Source organism: Calidris pugnax, unplaced genomic scaffold (assembly GCF_001431845.1).
Source record: "Calidris pugnax isolate Ruff unplaced genomic scaffold, ASM143184v1 scaffold183, whole genome shotgun sequence".
Classification (NCBI taxonomy): Eukaryota; Metazoa; Chordata; class Aves; order Charadriiformes; family Scolopacidae; genus Calidris; species Calidris pugnax.
Genome location: NW_015090930.1, coordinates 1,375,892 through 1,395,761, shown reverse-complemented (window position 1 = coordinate 1,395,761; position 19,870 = coordinate 1,375,892). Strand labels below are relative to the sequence as shown.

Sequence of the window (19,870 nt, the reverse complement as noted above, 5' to 3'; positions counted from 1 at the left end):
TCCTGAAGGGTTTATTTATACACATTGCTCAAAGGTTCTCGTAAGTCCAAATGAATGACAGTTCAGGAACACTCCTCTGCAGTCTCAGCAGACCATAAGGGATTATCCGTACACTAAACCATATTTTGACAACATTAAATGTCTGTACTATAAAATTTGAATGCTCTTAATGAATGATGTACAAGTAGAGATGATTTACAGCACCACTGAACTCACATAAATTGGTATAGTTCACATCGAGAAGGCTTCTTTACATGATTTCTCCAACCAGTAAGCTAATCCAGGGGCATTTTTCTCCAATTAAAATACAGGTGGGTTAGTTGCCATAAAGAAATTTTGGCATTTCATTCCAGTACTCAAAAATTAATGACTCCAAAACTGGGATTCTTAGGAAGAATACTCCATTTTAGAATCATAGAATCATTCAGGTTGGAAGAGACCCTTGGGATCATTGAGTCCAACCATCAACCTTACTCTACAAAGTTCTCCCCTACACCATATCCCCCACCACCACATCTAAATGACTCTTAAACACATCCAAAGATGGTGACTCAACCACCTCCCTGGGCAGCCTATTCCAATGCCTGACCACTCTTTCTGTGAAAAAATCTTTCCTAATGTTCTTTAAACCTACCCTGTTGTAGCGTGAAGCCATTCCCTCCTGTTCTATCACTAATTACCTGGGAGAAGAGATCAGCACCATGTGGAATTTCTTTCACAGAATCAGGGAATTGTCAGAGTTGGAAGGGACCTTCTAGAGACCATCCAGTCCAACTCCCCTGCCAAAGCAGGGTTGCCCACAGCACATCACTCAGGACGGCATCCAGGCAGGGCTTGAAGATCTCCAGAGAAGGGGACTCCACACCCTCCCTGGGCAGCCTCTTCCAGGGCTCTGCCACCCTCACCTGAAGGAAGTTCTTCCTCAGATTGGAGTGGAACTTCCCATGTTCCAGCTTGTGCCTGTTGCCCCTCGTCCTGTCACTGGGAACCACTGAAAAGAGTCCAGCTCCATCCTCCCTCAAACCCCCCTTTAGATACTTAGAAGCATGAATAAGGTCTCTCCTCAGCCTTCTCTTCTCCAGGCTAAAGAGTCCCAGCTCTCTCAGCCTTTCCTCATCAGGGAGATGCTCCAATTCCTCCATCACCTTTGTTGCCCTACACTGGATTCTCTCCAGCAGTTCCCTGTCTCTCTTGAACTGGGGAGCCCAGAACTGGAGGCAGGATTCCAGTGGTGGCCTCCCCAGTGCAGAGCAGAGGGCGAGAATGACCTCCCTCCACCCACTGGCCACACTCTTCCCTACGCAGCCCAGGATCCCATTGGCCCCCTTGGCCACACGTGCACATTGCTGGCTCATGGATAGTTTACTGTCCACCAGGACCCCCGGATCCTTCTCAGAAGTGCTTTCCAGCAGGTCCACCCCTAACCTATATTGGTGCCTAGCATTCTTCCTCCCCAGCTGCAGGACCCTACACTTTCCCTTGTTGAACCTCATGAGGTTCTTCTCTGCTCAGACCTCCAGCCTGTTCAGGTCACGCTGGATGGCAGCACAGCCCTCTGCAGTGTCAGCCAGTCCTCCCAGTTTGGTATCATCAGTGAACTTGCCGAGGATACAGTCTGTGGCCTTGTCCAGGTGATTGATGAATAGGTTGAACCAAACTGGACCAAGTATTGACCCCTGGGGGACACCACTGGTTACAGGCTTCCAACTTGACCCTGCTCCATTAATTACAACCCTCTGAATTCTGTCACACAGCCAGTTCTCAATCCACCTCACTGCCTCCTCGTCTAGCCCACACTTCCTTAATTTCCTAAGGAGGATGTTATGGGAGACAGTGTCAAAAGCCAAGTTAGATGACATCTGTTGCTCACCCCTCAGCCAGCCATCCAGTTGTAACATCATAGAAGGCTATCAGATTGGTCGAGCATGATTTACCCTTGGTAAATCTGTTGACCACTTCCAATAACTTATCTTCAATGTGTTTGGAGATGACATTCAGAACAAGTCGCTCCATTACCTTCCCAGGGACGGAGGTGAGACTAATCGGCCTGTAGCTCCCTGGGTCCTCCTTCTAGCCCTTTTTGTAGACTGGAGTGATGTTTGACTTTCTCTAGCCCTCAGGCACCTCAGAGACCCCTCTGTACAGTGCCATCCAACCCTCACCTCGGGCTCACCTCAGTTCTTGCCGCCGCCGCTGCTGGGGCTGACAAGGGAATACTCAAAACAGCCTGTGTAATCAGAATAAATGTCAAATCCTGACTAATTCCTTACGGAATGATGGGTTTGGGGAACTGGTTGGGTTTTTTTTTCCTTTGCTGGGGGGGAAAAAAAATAAATATTTCTAAAATAAAAAAAATTATCTTTCCCCATCCTTCTGTTCTATGTCAGTGATGAGAGAAATTAATTTGAGGGTAAAGGATATAACCTGGCATGCTGTTCGCCAGGCAGCATGCTGTATCAGCTCAGGAGCACAGTGCTACACACAGAAGCAAGGCATTTTTTCCTCCTCTGCCCTCACTTAATAAAGAGGGAAAAGCTGCTGGTCATCACATTATAGCGTTCAGAAGTTAAAAACACACACTCATTTTAAAACACGCTGGGGCAGACGGGTTTCTTTCCAGCTCTTGCCTCTGATTTATCTCCTTAATACACCAGGCTTCTCAGCTCATATGATGAGCAGTAACCTGGCAGCGTTAGCCAGGTTACAACATTACTACAGGCTTTACTAGATCAACTCCTCAAATCAACTGTGGGCAAATAAATGCACGTGTCAGCTCCTTTCAAGGTCATTTGTAAAGCTCTCCCCAGTACAACTCACTTTTAATAAGGCAGACGGATGACATGAAAAGCAGAACCTTGGAAGTCTTGAGTGCAATTTTCTTGGCTTTGCATTTTGTAAATAAAATACTAAACATAATTTGTATAAGCTTGTCCCTCTAAAAGTTACAAGACTGGAAAATACTGGTAAGATTTATTTTAAGTGGAGGTACTTATCAAATGTCACCATTTTCCTGTTCAAAATTACGAATCACTTTGATTAACCTTTGATTTAAATGATTATATACCACAGTAAAGCATAAACATACATAAAATTACACTCCAAAGAAATTCTCAAAGCGCAGATCACATAAGAAAATGGTTATGCCAAAGTGGTTACAGCATTTATTTACCACGTACATAATATTCAACCCAAAAGCTGACTCTGCACGCTCAATGGGAAAGCTCCCACATGCGCATTCATACCTGGGAATCACCGTCTAGTTCATCCCGTAGCCAACACAAGACTGCTTCCAGAGGAAACACCAAAAATACCAACCAAACAGTGAGTGAGCTCTAGAAGAAATTCCTAACTATCATTGTCAACAAGTACGACCAGTATCACACAATGATATGGGGTTGAAAGAGACCTCTGGAGATCATCTAGTCCAACCCCCCTGCCAAAGCAGGTCCACCCAGAGCAGGTTGCACAGGAACATGTCCAGGTGGGTTTGGAATGTCTCCAGAGAAGGAGACTCCACCACCTTATCTTCTGTAAGGAATTTTATTCCTGGTGGGAAATTGTTGCTAGCGCATTAGCTGCCAATAAAAAGAAGACCTGAAGCAGCACAAGGCAAGAAATAAAATTCAATATCTCACTTTGAGTAAACACACGAGTTCCAAGCCATGTAACAGACTTCAAAGCAGAGAGAGAAAAGCAGGATATCAAAGGTCAATTAGACAGAACAGTGAAGGAAATTCTGAAAAATAAAAATATATGGTGGAATAATTAAAGCATATAAAGATACTCCTAAGATCCCATCTCAAAGGGCCAATTGTACAGAGAATGCATACCACCAGCATTAGCATGGAAAGGTCTCTCTCTCAAAAGCTTCCAAATGCAGGGACTTGTCCCTCTTCAGAAGCTCTGCTTCATCATGAACTGCTAGCCTGTAGGGCTCGCCGTAGACACCCATCACCACGCCAGGCTCTACTGCATCAGCTGCAGTGAACCAACTTCTGAAATACCCATTCCTATTGTTTTAAACCATTACTGCAATGTCATTTTTCCTAATAAAAAAGGTTTTGAAACAACAACTCTCTTCTTGACACAGTGAATCCAGACAGCTTGAGTTGAGCTTTGTTTCATGCCCTTTTGGATTGATCTAAGTGATCTGGAAACCGAGCTCACTCTCCTCCTCTCCACAAATACCAGTCTCATGTAAAATAAACGAAAAACATTGTACATTAAAAAAAACCTGTTTGCTTTGGGTTTATAAAAATAAATTATAAACCAAATGGCCAACTTAGAATAAGCATTTAGGGTCTTTGGAGTTGCAGCTGAGTTAGGAACACCCAGCCCGGACATGGCATGACGTTCAGCCCAACTCCACCTATAAAACTACAAATAAAAGTTTTATCGTTATCGGTGATCCCGGATGTGAGGGTAAGAGGTAGTTTGGGGCTTCCTCCCTCCTTATTCCCCAGGACAAAGAAATACAGGTTCTGATGGACATCTGCAGTATCAATGAGTGAAGAGAAGGATTTCAGGTGGGGTGTGATAAATAGCACCCCATGCCCCCTTCCTCCCACAGAGTTACTAAAAATAATCTGGCAAAGCCAATGAGATCCCAAAAAACTTCTACCTTATGGAGTAATATTCCCAGCCCGGACAATAAAGGGGATTTTTCTGGGGCCGTGCCACCCATTGATAAGTCAACAAAAATGTAGCTGGAGCAGATGCTAATTCGATGTGTGCATCCCAGGGCAGGAGCTTGAGCAGCAGAACAAATCCCTGGATCTGCAAGAGTACGGTTCGTAATATCCTGACCCCGTGGCTCTGAACCACAAGTGGAGCCACGTGCGGACGAGTACAAGCAAAATGGATGATCAATAAATACAATCGAGACCACGGAGAGATGTGGAGGTGAATTTCCAAATCTAATCAAATCTGAGATCTCTACCAAGGGCTTTTGTCATACTCGTAGCAAGCATGATTTGGTTTTCTATTATATATTCATACGCTTCCATTCAGAACAACCTTGTTTCATTACAACGGGTTCAGCTGTGCTTCACAGTCCTGCCTCATTTCTTCCAAGGCAAATTCTTCAGGAGATTAACCTGACACATTTATTCCCCCGATAATTTATCCTGTCTTTTCTGATATCATTACCAATTTCAAGTGCGTAGCAATAAATAGGCTTAAAATTTTTAAAAAGCAGTGACTTGAAAGCTTTCTTGTTCCCACATTTTCTTGGTACAACACATTTCACTTTACAAGTAATGTTGTAAGATTCAGCTTAAGTAAATATAAAATAAATTATTAAGCTTCTAACCAAAAGCTTCCAGACCTAAAAGCCCTCTTCATTGGACTCGAGGAGCTCCAGCACAAGGCACAGCTCTAACTGCAGTTTTAAGTAGCTCAAAGTGGCAATTGTTCTTTTCTAGGAATTCAACATATTATTCTTATGCTTCATATGCAGAGAAGACATTACCGAAGATAAACCGTCCAACTGGTAATTGAAATTAAAGTTGCAACATCTATTATAGTAACATCCACTGTGCCATGTCTCTAACACACAGAGAATGAAACGGCTTTTGCGTATGAAAGCACCAATCGTGATGCCCGCTGGAACAAAAATGCATTAAGAAATGCAATGAAATGCATTTATACAATATAAAATTTCCCCAAATTACTTGCATCGTTATTACCAGTCTTCTACCATCTTGACAAGTACAATAAGTAAAAGCCCAGTGTAATTCTGGGAGATGTGTCTGAGAAAAGCATGTCTTTTTCTAAAACTCAAAAAGCTGCACAGCATTCACAGTAAAGAAATCTGTTCAAAAGTGCAGTTTGCTTGTGAAAATATTAAGGTACATAATGTCTACCTATCTACCTATCTAAAAAGGAGAAATCTGCATGATCTTTGGAAGAATACTTTGAAAGTACCTTCCTAGCAAAATTTCAGAAAACACCAAGCGTTTCTGAGATTTCAAAATCAAGATTTTTCATGAAATAATACACAGATAAACTACATCACCTTTGAAATCCAAGTAACCGTTAAGTGATTACAGTAGAAACAAAGCTATATTAAAAGGGCCACCAGCTGAAAGAATATCCCGTTCAATCATGCTCCCGGGACCATGCTTAGCATTCCAGCTTTTTATACATTTCTTGCAAATCAACAACTTTTTACAAGACCGTAAAATTTGCTTATCATTACTACGTCAGTAAACTAAAGCTTTTCCAATATTTCAACTGATTAACACTAACTGCTAGTTTATGTCGCATTAAAAAAAAAAGAAAAACTACCCAGGGATTGCGCCATGTCTGGCTGGGGTAACCATTTTTTTGGGAGATCATCTGAAGTCCTCTATCCAGACATAACAGTGCAGAGTATTGCATAGCAAGGGATCATTAGAAAGATGGAGATAAAAATCAACTTCCTATTTCCAGGGTGCTACATACAGTATGCGAAGATGATTCTTGAGACACATGACCAACTTAGCTCCATCATCTGTCCAAGTCAGGTGAGGTATGCAAAATCTTGCCTTGCAAAAGGAAAGCAATTAAGATATTCCTTTACAAGAAAAGGAAAAGGAAAAGGAGAAAAGAATCTACTTTCCTACCTTCTAATTGAGATCAGGCCTAACCAGTCGCTCTTTAAAGCATCGATGAAGTTAAAGGAGGGGATCAAAGCATCAAAGCATGGCTATGCAAGGTGCTATTGCAGTCAAACGCAGTTTACTAAATATTTAAGATATAAAGGTAAGCACGGAGGACTGTGAGTCACGACAAACCCAAATGGTTAGTGAAATCTCTGCAAATGCTTCCTGGATAAAGATACATTATGCGCTTCATTCATTTTCTAATGAGCAATGTTCAGGGTTTTATTATTATTAATTGCATATAAATTGCCATGATTTTTGTATCGCTGGGAAAGTGTTTAGCCATTCACCTCTCAGAGGAATAATGCTGAACAAAGGCAATGAATGCCTGGCATATAAGAACAATGCAGAACACAGAAATTTATGCATGCCATTTAAAAGGCACGGCATTTAGACTACTAGCAAAAGAAATCAAAATTATGTCATAAATCTCTAACTGTGAGATAAAGAAAAGTCCAACTAATGTTTTGCCAAGTCCTTGATTTTATTTAAGCAAGAACGTGGCCTGCTTCTGGTGTGCAAGATCTCCTTAACTTACGTATCTACACGTATCCTCAACCTCTTCTGAAGTGTTCTGCTGAAAAATTCATTGTATCCGAGATCTGCTAATCATCATCAGGCAACTCTGTTATGCATCTTAAGGACGTACTTTAAGCTCTCAAGAAGAAAAATAAACACGTTTTATTAGCTGCTTTTGGAAAATACTGATTTGTATTTATTTAGAAACCTTTTCAAGTTGCACCACTGTCAAATCAAATATTTATGGCATGATTTTCCAAAGGGTTTCAAAAACCTGTTAAGAGTTTTAACGTGCTGACTTCAACAGGAGCTCCGAGTGCCCAATATTTCTGTAAACCTCAGAAGTGACAAGGTTTGGCTACGGCAAAGCAGCTCCAGCGTGGATGTTACTGCTGAGCTCCGGAATGCAAACAGGATCCCGACCAGCCCCTACTTCCCATCGCAGCATTTCATTTCAGACAACTGAACCAGCTATATTTTACTAGAAATACCAGAAATATGACTCATTAAAACCTGCTAAATCCAAAGAAAGCATAGGCTAAATTCTGTTAGTTCATCCTCAATGCATCTTCGCTTTCCTTCACTAATGGAAAACTTACGCACTCGGGGCATTAGACATCACCTGAAGTAGCAACTTACAGAGGAGACTAAAAAGAATTGGAAAGCAAAGCTGTTGATATTAAGGGTGAGAAGTCGAACGAGGAGGAAGCTATCTTGGTAAAATACAGAATAAAGAAGATATAGCAAGGAAAGAAAAGATGCCTGGTACATTGCAAAAACCTGCATCCCGGTTACCTTAGCTTTGCCACCTCAGCCAAGAATCAAAGACTGTCCCGCTGTCCTCACGGTCAAATGAAACCAAAATATTGGGTTTGGGTCTAGTCATCCTTATTTTTCCTAGCTTCTGAGGGACGTGCACTTACTAACCCTCCCAGCTTCACGTTTTCAGGTATCCTATACCTCCCTGTTCTTCTACAAATAGATGATTTCTCGCTGTCCTCCCACCCTCCCCAGTCCTTCACCTATTCTCAGCTGCAACATGTGCCTAAATCTGAACTACTGGAGCAAAGCCACCAGTAGTGGCTTATATTTCTTATATCTTATACCTTAATAGCTTATATTTCAGAATTAAATACCTACATTTCCTTGTGGCATCAGCTTTCATAGCAAAAAACTAAGAATTAAAGGCAGGAAATAAATATACAACATCTAAGTAAGAAATCACTATACATAGACATGATTCAAATGATCATCCGACGTGATTTCATAACCTGAAGGCAAATAAAATAGTTGAATGCTGCAGATAGGATACATCAATCTCCTTATACACTTCACAGCACACTACAAATCTGCCCGGTTAGTCGAATATTTTACTCATTAAAATAGTAGCTTTCATCACACTATAAAACATTTGCAAATGCAGACCAGAAAACCGACAAGCCTATTTACTGTAAAGCTTTATATCTGTGGCACCAATTAACAACAAAAGTTTGGAATAAAACTAAAATAAAAGCTAATCAAAACAGTTAGCTGTCAAAACAGATGGGAACTATATTTTTCAAATCAAGCAAAAAGCCAAAGCTTTCGAACATTTAGTGTCACGACAGCTGATACAGACAACTTAGATAGGAAGGACAAAAAATGTCAGGAGTATATGAAGAAAAGGTGTCCCCAGCTGCAAGATTCACGTTTCTGAATTTCCATTGACTTTTTTTTTTGTTGTTGTTGGCTTCAGGATGATTAACCCGCACCAAAGCAGACCTTTGATATGTGAACTATAAATAAGGTGCCACCGCAACACTGCAGGCAAAATAAATAAAAACAGAGCCCCGACATTATTTTAGCCTCAAACAAATGTTTCAGTCCCTACGTTGTCTGGCTCAGAAAGATACATAGACAGTCTCACAGACAAAGATATAAATGAACAATTGCAGTACCTTTTTCCCACACTGTTTACAGGGTTGGCTATATTCCTACTGGCAATAGATTTTCTTCTTGACAGCTTCTTGGTGTTGGTGCTGTCATCAGTGCTGTCATCCTCTTTCTTTGGTGTGTTACTTCCTTTGCTGTTCAGGTCCCTTAGCACATTATAATTAATTTTACTCGAGATTTTCTTCTGTTCTAACATCTTTTCAATTGCCTCTCCTGCTGTGCTGGCTTGAATTGGCTCCCGCTTCTTTGCAGATTTCTTTGGCTTAATTAAAATATAAAATTAGTGATGTAGACACAAACAAAGTTTCCGTGAAGCAGAAGGGCAAGCTGCAGCTCAGGTGCTGCTGATGCAGGGATGCAGGCGACGCGGCCGGGCTAAACCAGCGCTCCCTCTCCTGCCGCTCACCGGGACCAAGAGGTCTCTTTTCTTCAAGAGACAAGCGTTTGCTTTTTTGCCAAGTGCCCGCAGAGTTTATCACAAATTCTTTAAGGTCCCTTCCAACTCTAACCATTCTACGATTCTATTTGTAATGCTGCCAGAGAAGAAACGTGGGCCATTTCTCACGTGGGCATGAAAAACATGGGAGCAAGCTCCTGTTACAGGAACAGGGACCCTGATAACATCACCCAGCATGTAAATAATGAAATCCCCCTGCTAAAATTGCCTTTACAGTTAGATTCAAGCTGGGCAATGACTCCCCTAAGCATCGACAACTTAGTATTGAAACTGCAATGGTATTTTCTATCAGGTTCGAATGCGGTGGGGGAGAGCATCTAACCCAACTCCCCCACCATGCTGAAAAAGGCCAAGAAATATCAGCAGCAGCTTTCTAAGCACGGGCTGGCATTAATGCTGATGGATGGGGAGCAGGAGACAATGTCACCTGCAACTGCCCTCTCCAGGGAAATGCTGCCAGCCCCAGCCCAGCGTTGCACTGGGGAGGCTGATGCTATGCAGAGCCAGGCAAAGAGAAATGACACGGGAGAACATTTCTACCCATGTCCAATGCCTGGGTAGGAACAAAAAAAAAACCCAACACACCTCTGTTTCTCATTCAGCACTTTCCTTTTCAAAGGAAGGTTTTAACACCAAGCTCTGCAGGAGATTTATTTTTTAATGGATAGCAGCCCCTGTGTTTACCTACATGGGTCAAGTGTTACCTTGAAATTGGAAAGCACTATATTAATCAAGTTCTACTCGAGCTGTCAGAAACAATACAGAGTTAGAGAAAAACCCCTGTGTTGTCCGAACAAAAAGGTGGGTGTTTGGGCTACTTGGCGGTGCCAAGGAGTTATACAATTTTGAAAATTGCTGGTAGACTGCCACGTCTCCGTAAGCGCAAGATGAATGAGAAACTCTGAAGCATAAAACAGTGTTTCATTGTCTGGTTTTGTTTTTATTGTCGAAATACCTAGGGGAAGTAGGAAACTCTGTCTTTTGCATTAGTCAGAAAAAAAGAGACAGAGGATATATGCACTAAAAACTAACATGGATTGTAGCTGCATGTGGAAGATTTGACTTGTCACTTGCTCAATTACACAAAATACTAATGCTGTAAATCGTGAATATACGGCCAATTAGGCTGCTTTAAACTGCTAAACACGGAGACAGGACGTGCCGTTTGTTAACGTTAACTGTCGCATTCTTTATGAAAGGTAGAACAAAATATTCCTTCAAGTGACTGTAACAAGGTTCTGTTCAGTTCTTCATAAAGAAATCATTATTGTAGGAGCAAAGAAAGCTACTGAAGTTATGGCAAGTACAAACAAATTCCCCGTGCGCACATTAAAAAAAAATTAGGCATGTCTTAAGACCTGTATTTAAATAAGCAAGCAATTAGGAGAGCAATCATAAATGCAAAGACCCAGCTCTGACTTCGCCATGCACAAAATTTTCTCATAATAGCAACTTAAAATAAAAGTTTGGGCAAGAAAGTGTTTTATTCACCATCTGAAAAATTACAGCCTTGTATTTCAGTAACAGGTAGAGATACAACAGCTCTTGCTCGTTTAGTGGTGACTTGTACCATTATGCCCATACGTCCTATATTGGAGTTGACCAGCAAATATAATGAATTTCTATGACATTTTCAAACAGACACAATTAGCACACATTTTAATACCTTGTGTTCTTTATAAATCCCAAGTTCTTTCTCTTTTGCTATTCTTGCTTCTTTTTCTGAAAGATGACAAAAGGGTAACCAGCATGAAGATTACACAGACTGCATGTTTCAGCAACACTGGCCAAAAGGAAAATTTCAGTCCTACATACTTACCTTTTTGTTCCTTCAAATAATCTGCATTTTCTTTCATCCACAGCTCTGCTTTTATTTGAGCTTCTGTTTCGTTAAGTATATACTAAAAGACAAAACAAGTTTACCTACTTTCAGAAATCAACTTGAAAACCATAGAGCAAAACTGAATTGAAAAAAACACTGGCAAGGTCAATCCTCTTTTTAAATGTTTTACATTAATAAAAGAAAATTCGAGCAAGATGTGACAATCAGCAAGCATTTTCAGTAACTTCTAAAGCTTGCAAGAAACAGCGGCATGTTTTCAAAAAACACTGCTTGGTTTCCAAACTATGACGGGGTGACCAACAACCATCCAGGACCCATTGCATGTGGTCTGTAATTAACCTAAAATGATCCTGATTTTATGATCTTTTTCAGGCGATATGAGAGAGCACCATGAAAACGTGGTCGTCTGCAAGTAATTCAGCGTGTTGACGGTGGTCTGTAATTCAAAACAGTATGGGAACCCTGCGCTACCAAAACAGAATTTAGGCCCAGTTACTAAGATTATTAGTTCAATGGCCACGCCTGTGTGAATGAAATAAGCTTAGATTGCTGGAATTTTAGTACCCTAGATTTTAGAGGGCTGGGTTCAGTAACCACATCTAGGCTTTTTTCAGTTAACTACACTTAGTCTCGGTAACATCATTAGTAGGTGCGGAGCTGTAAAACACACTTAAAAGGATTCAGATGAATTACAGATAAATAAGAAGGTAGGTAGCAGGCAGGTTGCTAGATAGATCTCCTTCTCCTCTTCAATTACTTAAATATAAAAATAAACCCAGTATTTAGCACAACTGTCTGTGAAACAAAAGTTCTTTACAGCTGATGCTGTTTGGGAGCGAAGAACTTCCGCAGAATGGAGAAGACAAATTGGGTCATCCTTCATGAACGAGACATTTTATTTTTAAGAAGCGGACCCAAGACTTGTAAAATGATGCTCAAGTGCAAGAAAAACAATTTGAGATTTCTCCATCTTATGGGTTTGAGCGTCCAAGATTTTCTCTGAGGTGAAACGCACGTATAGGATTTTATGAGAAAAATAACTCCAGTCCAATGAGACTAATGCAGGAAGGAGCCCTTCCTCCAAGGCCAAACAGGGCAAGCAAACAGCTGTGCAAAAGCTGGTTTATCAGACCAATATTTTCACTCTTTCATCTGCTTCTCTTAAAGGTAAGCCCTAATAGTAAAACTCGCTTCCTCCTAGCTCAGTTATTCATCCTTCTTACGCTTTTAGGGAGTTCATAATCTTGGGCTTACAATATTACAGTCTATTGCTGCAGAAATGAACACGAGGTCATAAAAGCAGAGTTATGACCTCACCACGGAGCCTAGGAGAAGGAAAAAATGTGCTTTTTCTTCCCCCGCGATTGTTTAGGTGGTTCTGCACCTCAGTGACCCCTACATAACCCCATCGCTCTCAACGATTTTGTACCCCAAAAGGGGTTTTTAGCATTGCTGTTATCTGCTCAAATTGCACTTTAACCCAGCGTGGAGCTGGAGAGGGCATCAGGCTCAGAGGCAGGAGACACAGACTTGGTTGCATGTTCAAGCGTTGACCTGCTGCGTGGCCTTCAACAAGCCATTTCCCACAGCCCTCTCTTTCATATTCAGGTTGTAAGGTAAAGGGTATCTGTCACTGCCACACAAATAATAATAAATCCAGAAAACGTTACAGAAATCTTTGAAAGAACACAGAAGCTGTACATGCTGGTTTCACAGTTTGGTTTCCATGGCAGCCTCCTATCTTGACTGTATCTTAATTAAATAATGAATTCAGAGCTCCACCAAACTTTCAAAAGTCCTTCTTCAGAATAAAAGACATTGTAAAACATAATTAATCCAGTATAGTAGGACTGCGCAGGAGCAGCAGTGCCACAGACAGATAAAATGGGCAAGGAAGACCAAATTCACAGACTTGCATGAACCTTAGCTTTGATCTCAGATCACTGAAATCACTTGAACCACTCTATGGATCAGAGCGAAGAGGGAGAGAATAAACCAGATAAGAACCATCCCGTCTTTCTCAGACACTCAAATGCAGAGACACCCAGGATAAAAGGGCACCTTACCCGATCTATTTCGCTGTCGTCGATCCCACTCAGATCTAATTCACCGTCTCCTGTATTCTCACCTACAGAGAACACATTTTAATTAAGTGGATGTTTGCTCAAAATCAATCGCAATTTACTTCGGTAAAGTAACATTTAACGATCGTTCCTCAGAGATTTGCATCCTTCTGCGTTCATCCAGGAGGTTTAACATGTTGCTGAGTATTTTCAATATGGGGGCACACGCACACACAAATTCAACACACTGAATTAATTTAAAATTCAGGAATTGCTACAGTCCTCTTCAGTGTTAAAAATCCATTGGACACTTGCAGTTGCCTTTCTTTTTCCCCCCATTTTAATTTAAAGCCACAAATGTTCAGCGGGAAGCTAGAGAAACCATTTTAGGAAGATGACCACTTTCATTGTAACGTGAATTTCATGTCAGAGCCTATAGGTCAATGATTCATCTGTAAATTCTGACTTATAAAATATTTTCTGTTTTCAGGGAAGCAGCATGGACCACTGAATAACACATCATGCTGACAGTCATACCATAGCTTTCATCTTGATTCTGATCTATCATCATTTGAACCACTTACCACATACAAGTTGTGTAAAAAGATGTGTATTAGTTTTTCCCTCTGTTAAAGGGGAATTATTAAAACATTTCCGAATTTTAAAGTAACTTTTAAAAGCTACGGAAGGGTCTAGATAAATATTAAACTACAATGAGCTTCTGTAATTATAATTTCACTAATTTTTCTAATTTTGTATTTAATAAGACTTCTTCTGAAAACACAGTTTTATATATTCTACCCATTTAAAAACATAATAGCACAGAACTGAGGCCAAATTTGGGACTGGCACAACGTACAACAGCAAAAACTGATTTCCCACATCACATTAATGTACAGCAGTGATACACTATTAATGTAGTCCAGGTAGAGATGAAAATAAATTATTCAAAGACTTATACTGGGGAATGAAGCAATCTTCTTGCTCATCTCCATCAACTCTAATCAAGACTAGAAAAGAGATGACCCAACCAGTTTACTCAGAATAAAAAACCAACACAACTCCCCCCCCCCAAAAAAAACCCCAACCAAACTAAGTTTCAACAATCTGCAAGAACAAATTGAAATTGAAATGGTGCAGAACAGTTCTGCTCCCTAGTCCTGGGGATGTGCCTCCTCCACACAAACTAAGACCTTTGAATGGTTTGATGCTCCAGTCTGGTGCTTTCTCCCAGAGCAGAGCTCCCCAGCAGGATGGTGATGGACCAGTGGAGAGGAGAGGCAGCTCTTTGATCCAACGGCAGGTTATGGCCACGCAGAGCCTTGAGGCTTGAAGAGCACCAAATGGTGAAGACTGGCAAAACTCAAGCATTTAAACCAGCTGCCCGAAGTACGTGAAATCACAGGGTTGGGAATCCAACCAAAACACCCGGTCAGGAATAAAGGCGGCGCTTCCTGAGGTGGTGCAAAGGATCCGGATGCTCAACTCAACAAACATTTATTGGTATCAGACACCGAGCACTTACAAACGTCTTCTCAAACTCCACCTTAAACAACCAACAGCAAGTTTTAAACTCTTCCCATACCAGGTCATAGACAAAATAGGTTTCATCCCAAAGAAAATGGTCTTTTGTAAGGAACCACATAACACTGCACTTTGTCTTCTGAAACGTAGTATCAGCTTTACCAATTCAGAAAATCTGATGCTCATATGACTGAAAAGGCCCTAAGGAATATAATCTCATTGCTGTTACCTTCAGAAATTAACTGTACTTTAGTCCCAGACACCAGATTTACCTCACAACCTTCTTCCCCCAAAAATACTTTAAAAATGTAAAAGATTTTATAATAACTATATAATTTTTCCGTATACATGCTTTTCCTCTGGAAAAGCCAGGTGACAAAGTACATCCCAGTGGTTTGCTGCCTCTTTAATATAACTCACTGGATTTTTTCTTTATTTTAGCAAATGGTAATTATACAAAGCACATAGAGGAATCACTGTAGGTCACATCACCCATGGGAGGTCTGGAGTGTATCGCAAATTAAGTCTCTCCTGCTGGAACTAAGATAGAAAACTCCAGTGAGCAAAATGCTTGAATATTCACCAATACTGTAGTGTTGTCATAGAATCATAGAATCATCTAGGGTGGAAGGGACCTTCAAGATCATCTAGTCCAACCATCAACCTAACACTGACAAAAATCCCATCACTAAACCATGTCTCTATGCACTATGTCTACCCGTCTTTTGAACACCCCCAGAGATGGTGCCTCAACCACTTCCCTGGGCAGCCCGTTCCAATGTTTGATAACCCTTTCAGTGTAAAAATTTTTCCTAATATCCAATCTGAACCTCCCCTGGCACAACTTGAGGCCATTTCCTCTTGTCCTGTGACTTGGGAGAAGAGACCGACGCCCACCTCTCTAGACCCTCCTTTCAGGGAGTTGTAGAGAGTGAGAAGGTCTCCCCTCAGCCTCCTCCAGGCTGAATACCCCCAGATCCATCAGCCTCTCCTGATAAGACTTGTTCTCCAGACCCCTCACCAGCTCCATTGCCCTTCTCCGGACCCACTCCAGCACCTCAATTGTCTTTTTTGTGGTATTTTTTTCGTAAAGGGGCCCAAAACTGGACACAGCCCTCGAGGTGGGGCCTCACCAGTGCCTGAGTAGAGGGGTACGATCACCTCCCGAGTCCTACTCCCCACGCTGTTCCTGACACAGGCCAGGATGCTGGTGGCCTTCTTGGCCACCTGGGCACACTGCTGGCTCATGTTCAGCCCACAGGCCACCAACACCCCCAGGTCCTTTTCTACCAGGCAGCTCCAGCCACTCTGCCCCCAGCCTGGAGCGCTGCAGGGGGTTGGTGGGACCCAAGGGCAGGACCCGGCACTAGGCCTTGTGGAACCTCATCCCATGGGCCTGGGCCCATCCATCCAGCCTGTCCAGGCCCCTCTACAAAGCCTTCCTGCCCTCCAGCAGGGCCACACTCCCACCCAACTTGGGGTCCTCTGCCAACTGACTGAGGGTGCACTCCATCCCCTCCTCCAGATCACTCAGAAAGATGTTCCAGAGAACCCGCCCCAGTCCCCAGCCCTGGGGGACACCACTGGGGACCGGCCACCAACTGCATCTCACTCCATTCCCCACCACTCTCTGGGCCCGGCCTCTGGCCACTTTTTAACCCAGCAGAGAGTCCTCCCGTCCAAGCCACGGGCAGCCAGTTTCTCCAGGAGGACACTGTGGGAGACTGTATCACAGGCCTTGCTAAAGTCCAGGCAAACAACATCCACAGCCTTTCCCTCAGCCACCAAGCGGGTCACTTTATCATAGTGATCATTGTCCACCTGGGTCCAAGAAATGTTTTGTTACGTAAAATAAAATAGCTCGATAGCAGAGCCCAAGAGTGTGCCCAGGCCTGAATAACCTGTCCCCTGCGTTGGAAGGACTTCATTCAGAAACAGGACTCGAAACTGGGTCTCCCATATTCCAGTTGAGTGCTTTGACCACTAAACTGTAGTACAGAAGGGGGCATGGTCTCCCCCTTCTTTCTGTTATCTACCTTTTGTCTCCTTGAGGGTTTTTTTGGGGAAAAAAGCACCCCTATTTTCAAATTGGTTTATCTGAGTGAAGAGAGGATTTTTGATTGTTTTCATATTCATAGCACCAGATAAACTGATATATCAGCTTGGAATAAGGGGCAAAGAAAAAGGGAGCCAATCTTAAAAATCACTATTGATTTCTGAAAATCACAGGATAGAGAATCAAAACTTGGAAGCAGTGACAGAACTACTCCAGACTCGAGTCACTGCTCAACTTTATATCAAATTCCGTGCCTCCCAAAATCACATGTTGCAAAAACTGCCACAGCATCTCCAGAAGAATAAAAATATCCCATGGAAATCAAGCTGCCACTGCTTTTAATCGTCATTAAACACCTCGCTCCTCCTATACCCTGCTATATTTTTGGATCAGAGGTTTAAAATTTAATATGTCACAGTACAGTAGGTGTCTGTTCCCTCATCCAACCCTAATACACCAGACTGAAAATGATGTAATTTCAGGCACCGCGAACAATTTCACACGTCATTTTAAATATAACTTGTTACTGAATTAGGTGCCAGTTTTTCTCATTGGATCAATTAGCAACGGGGACGGAAAAAACTCATTCTCCAACTGGTAAATTGCAGAGAAGGATCCAGAAGCAAGTTGTAGGTAATAAGCATTTCCTAGACCCCATAACAGCAGTGGAGGGAGTAATTGCAGGATATCCCTCTGCCTGCAAGTCCTTTTTCCTGCCACGGTGACAGGCGTTCATTAAACGTGAGGGGCTTTTCAGAAGAGAAGGGTGCCTCCAAACCTCTATTTTAACACTTTCACTGAGGAGAAAAAAAAAAAGGCATTTCGTTACAGAATGCTGCTTCAAAACAGAATACATCCGTTTTGATCCGTAAATTTCCATGGCAATCATTTCCAACAGGGGTAGACTCCACCAGCCGTAAATATCCCTCTGCTTGATGTTACACGGCTCACTCCAGGGCACAGAAAGTAAACCCCTTGCCTTTTTATGTACCAGGAAGATCTTCCCAGCTGCTAAACTTTTCAAAACGATTTCTAAATCATCATTTTCTCCCTTAATAAAAGGGTCAAAAAAGAAATGCTCAATGAAATAAAAACACAGATGTGGCCAACATCTGGTCCAACCTCTTAAAAGCTTATTTAAAAGAAATGGCATCACGTGGCACGACTCTTAGATATCACAGATTTCTTTTGTTAAGAAAAACGACGACTTTACTTCAGGACATGGGGGAAAAATTACGTTGGGCGTTAAAACCAACAAAACTCCCCAAAATCCAGTTCTAAAATGAAAGTACCATCGGGAAGGGCACAGAGTGAGGCAGAGAGGAGTATCCTACTCCATCCTGTCCTAACGTGTTCGTGCCAAGCAGGGGATGACGTGCACTTCTAGCGCTTTCCATCAAGGTCCTGAATCAACTACATCCATGCCACTAAAAATCCTCGCTCACCCAGCCAGCTCCCCCAATATCTAAGAAGAAAAACCCTCAAAAGCCTTTTCTTTACAGCCTTTTAACGTCTTTGCCAACTGACTCTAGGAGACGCGAGGGCCACAATCAGACACTAGGGATTAGGTTTGTAAACCTGGAGGATTATTTACTGTTCTTGTCATTACTAAATGCACGCTAAACCCTCTCTTAAACACACCGTCTCCCCCCCTCCCTGCCTCTCTGCAGCTAGTTAAATGTATACATAGCACGCTATTATGGGGATTTATTGCAGAAAAATCATTCCAGCCGATATATTTTAAAAACCCCACATTTTTAAAAACAGCCATGTGAAGAATGTGTTTTTCTGTTTCTATTACAGAAGGCAGCACTATTTATTGCTCTGCCCAGATAAGAGGATTTCCTTACAGACAGAAATGGAGGCTGAGCGCTTCCCAGGAAATCCTCTGGAGCAGATAGAAGGCGTTTGGTGCTCCGCTCCCACGCAGCAAATACATCCTCTGTCGCACCGCTGCGTGGCAGTCAAAAAGCCAAAAGAATTTAAACAAAGCCCCCTTCCACCTATTCGGCACAACACCAGACCCTAAGCACCCCCAGCATTTAAGAAATACTCCAGGGCTAGAGCACAGCAAAACCTGAAAATAGTCAGGAAAGGCTTTTTCGCACACACAAAAAATTAAATAAATCCTTCAGCAACAAACCAAACAAAGTGAGCTTGGGGCATGAGAAATTGTGGGATTGATTCTTGCTCTCCAGGGGAGGGTTTGAAACCAAGGGGAGGCACTGAGAGCTCCCGCAGCCCGTCAGAGGAACCCGACAGGGCAGAAATCCGACAAACAGCACCGGTGCCACTCCGGGAGCTGCATGGAGCACAAAGGGAAGGTGGTAGCTCAAGCATCAAAAAAAAGTCGCAGCACAACCCCACCAGAACATAATCAATTAGGTGATCAGATGGGACAAGAACCCACCTGGAGGGGGAGGTAACTGATTTACCGAGGGGCGTGAAGAGAAGAGTCATTCAGCAGGGCAGCAAAGTGCCGTAGGGATCAGGTAGGGAAGAGAAATGGATGGGAAGATGCTGCAGTAGCAGCAGCCCTGCACAAAGCGCTGCGTGATGAGGATTGATGAGGGCTGGCAAACGAACCCACCCCACATCAAGGGCTGTACAAGCCTGCTACACTGTGAGGTTGGAGCCCAGGGATAGGACAAGAGGAAATGGGCACAAACTTGAATGTAAGAAGTTCCACCTAAACATGAGGAGGAACTTCTTCACTTGGAGGGTGGCAGAGCCCTGGAAGAAGAGGCTGCCTGGGGAGGTGGTGGAGTCTCCTTCTCTGGAGACATTCCAAACCCACCTGGACACGCTCCTGTGCAACCTGCTCTGGGTGGA

General features: G+C 42.6%; 1 protein-coding gene across 1 annotated transcript in view; it reads right to left on the bottom strand.

Annotated features, from left to right (window-relative positions):
* The window catches only part of BRF1 (BRF1, RNA polymerase III transcription initiation factor 90 kDa subunit), a 139,953-nt gene that overhangs the window by 34,590 nt on the left and 85,493 nt on the right, over window positions 1–19,870 (bottom strand). The window contains exons 10-13 of the mRNA XM_014951599.1: window positions 13,462–13,523; window positions 11,372–11,453; window positions 11,219–11,274; window positions 9,101–9,357 (exon numbers count right to left, since the gene is read on the bottom strand). Of these exons, the coding sequence (XP_014807085.1) occupies window positions 9,101–9,357; window positions 11,219–11,274; window positions 11,372–11,453; window positions 13,462–13,523 (457 nt within the window). The remainder of the gene's footprint in view (window positions 1–9,100; window positions 9,358–11,218; window positions 11,275–11,371; window positions 11,454–13,461; window positions 13,524–19,870) is intronic.